The sequence below is a fragment of the Nicotiana tomentosiformis genome, chromosome 2 (assembly GCF_000390325.3).
Source record: "Nicotiana tomentosiformis chromosome 2, ASM39032v3, whole genome shotgun sequence".
In the NCBI taxonomy this organism is placed as follows: domain Eukaryota; kingdom Viridiplantae; phylum Streptophyta; class Magnoliopsida; order Solanales; family Solanaceae; genus Nicotiana; species Nicotiana tomentosiformis.
This window is the reverse complement of record NC_090813.1, coordinates 126,231,773-126,233,166: the sequence shown is the minus strand read 5'-3', so window position 1 is coordinate 126,233,166 and position 1,394 is coordinate 126,231,773. Positions and strand designations below refer to the sequence as shown.

Here is a 1,394-nt window from a genome sequence, read left to right as displayed (position 1 = left end):
CACTTAAAGGCAACATATGAATATAAACATTATCATTACAATTTTACTCGACGACTTGTCATGTTTTGAAAACGATCAATGATCGCATCATTCGGTACACTTTCAAATACTTCATCCTCTTTATAACAAACTAAACAATCATTAAAAAATTCATCACCAATTCTGCATCGCAAGACATTTTTAACGTACTTTATCGAAGAAAAAACTCTTTCTACCGTTGCAGTAGCGACAGGCAATATCAGACTTAATTTCACAAGCAAATAAACAAGTCTCCAAGTCATGTGAAAATTTGTTTTAACCAATGTCTTTTAAAGATCTCCAAGTCTTTTCAAGTTAGAGAATTCATTGCCCGCCTCTTGCACAGAGTCAATATAGATGTCTAGTTCAAAACTAAGATCCTCAAGCATAGAATCAGTGAACTCATTCGGGTTGTGTGTAGCAAGTTTTATAATTTTGTCTTTATCATAATTTGCAAAAGAATTATCTGGACTCAAACTAGCCATACCAAGAAGTAGATCAGTATTCACTTTATTGAAACGATTGTTAAGCTCCGAAAGTTGCAAATCAATAATAGCATAGAAAATCTCTACACGCAAATGATAAGAATATGTAACACTTGATTTCTTATGCTTTGACTTTCCACGAACATAATTCATATCCATTTCGGGGATCACAATACCATGCTTGACACAAAATAAAGAGACGTCTCTTATCAAAGAATTCCATCTAGAATCTCTCATATCTTGCAATTGTCTCTTTGCGAAACCAACAAGCTTCATTGCACTTACAATATCTTGATCTTTTTTTTGCAAAGCCATATTTAAATCATATGTAAGTTTCAATACTTTCAACATTAAATGTAACATATACACAAAGTCATAGGATCTTATGTCATCCACTAGACTTTTTTCCATTGATCTCTCATGATAATTTGAACCGTCAATTGCAAGAACTCCAAGTACATGAATAATTGGCGAGAATAAACTAATAAAATTATGCACTGTATTAAAATGAGAACCCACCGAGTATCATCTCCCCTTTGAAGTCCAAGTTCTTGATTTAAACCACTTCTTGTATGAACTTCACCAACCACTAGTAGTTCCTCTAATTTATCTGCTTGATCATCTCAAAGCATCTCCCTACGCTTAAAAGAACCCCAACAATATTTAAAACATTTGCAAGAATATCAAAAAATTGTTCGGTCTCATAATAATTTTTTGCAACAGCTACAAGAGTCAATTGCAATTGATGAGCAAAATAATATATGCAATATGCTGAAGGAGTATCATTCATAATCAAAGTTTTAAGACCATTAATTTATCCCTGCATGTTACTAGCTCCATCATAACCTTGTCCCCGTATTTGAGATTTACTCAATGAATGTTCCAAAAGCA

The 1,394-nt window shown here is 32.9% G+C and overlaps 1 protein-coding gene across 1 annotated transcript; it reads right to left on the bottom strand.

Moving 5' to 3' along the window:
* Window positions 1-308: 308 nt before the first annotated feature.
* On the bottom strand, window positions 309-818 carry LOC138905572 (uncharacterized). Its single transcript, XM_070194093.1, has one exon. The coding sequence runs from the start codon at window positions 816-818 to the stop codon at window positions 309-311; it is 510 nt and encodes a 169-aa protein (XP_070050194.1).
* Window positions 819-1,394: the final 576 nt, after the last annotated feature.

What these genes read in the sequence shown, in the direction of transcription:
- LOC138905572 (XM_070194093.1), bottom strand. Translation starts at nt 818, where the DNA reads ATGGCTTTGCAAAAAAAAGATCAAGATATTGTAAGTGCAATGAAGCTT.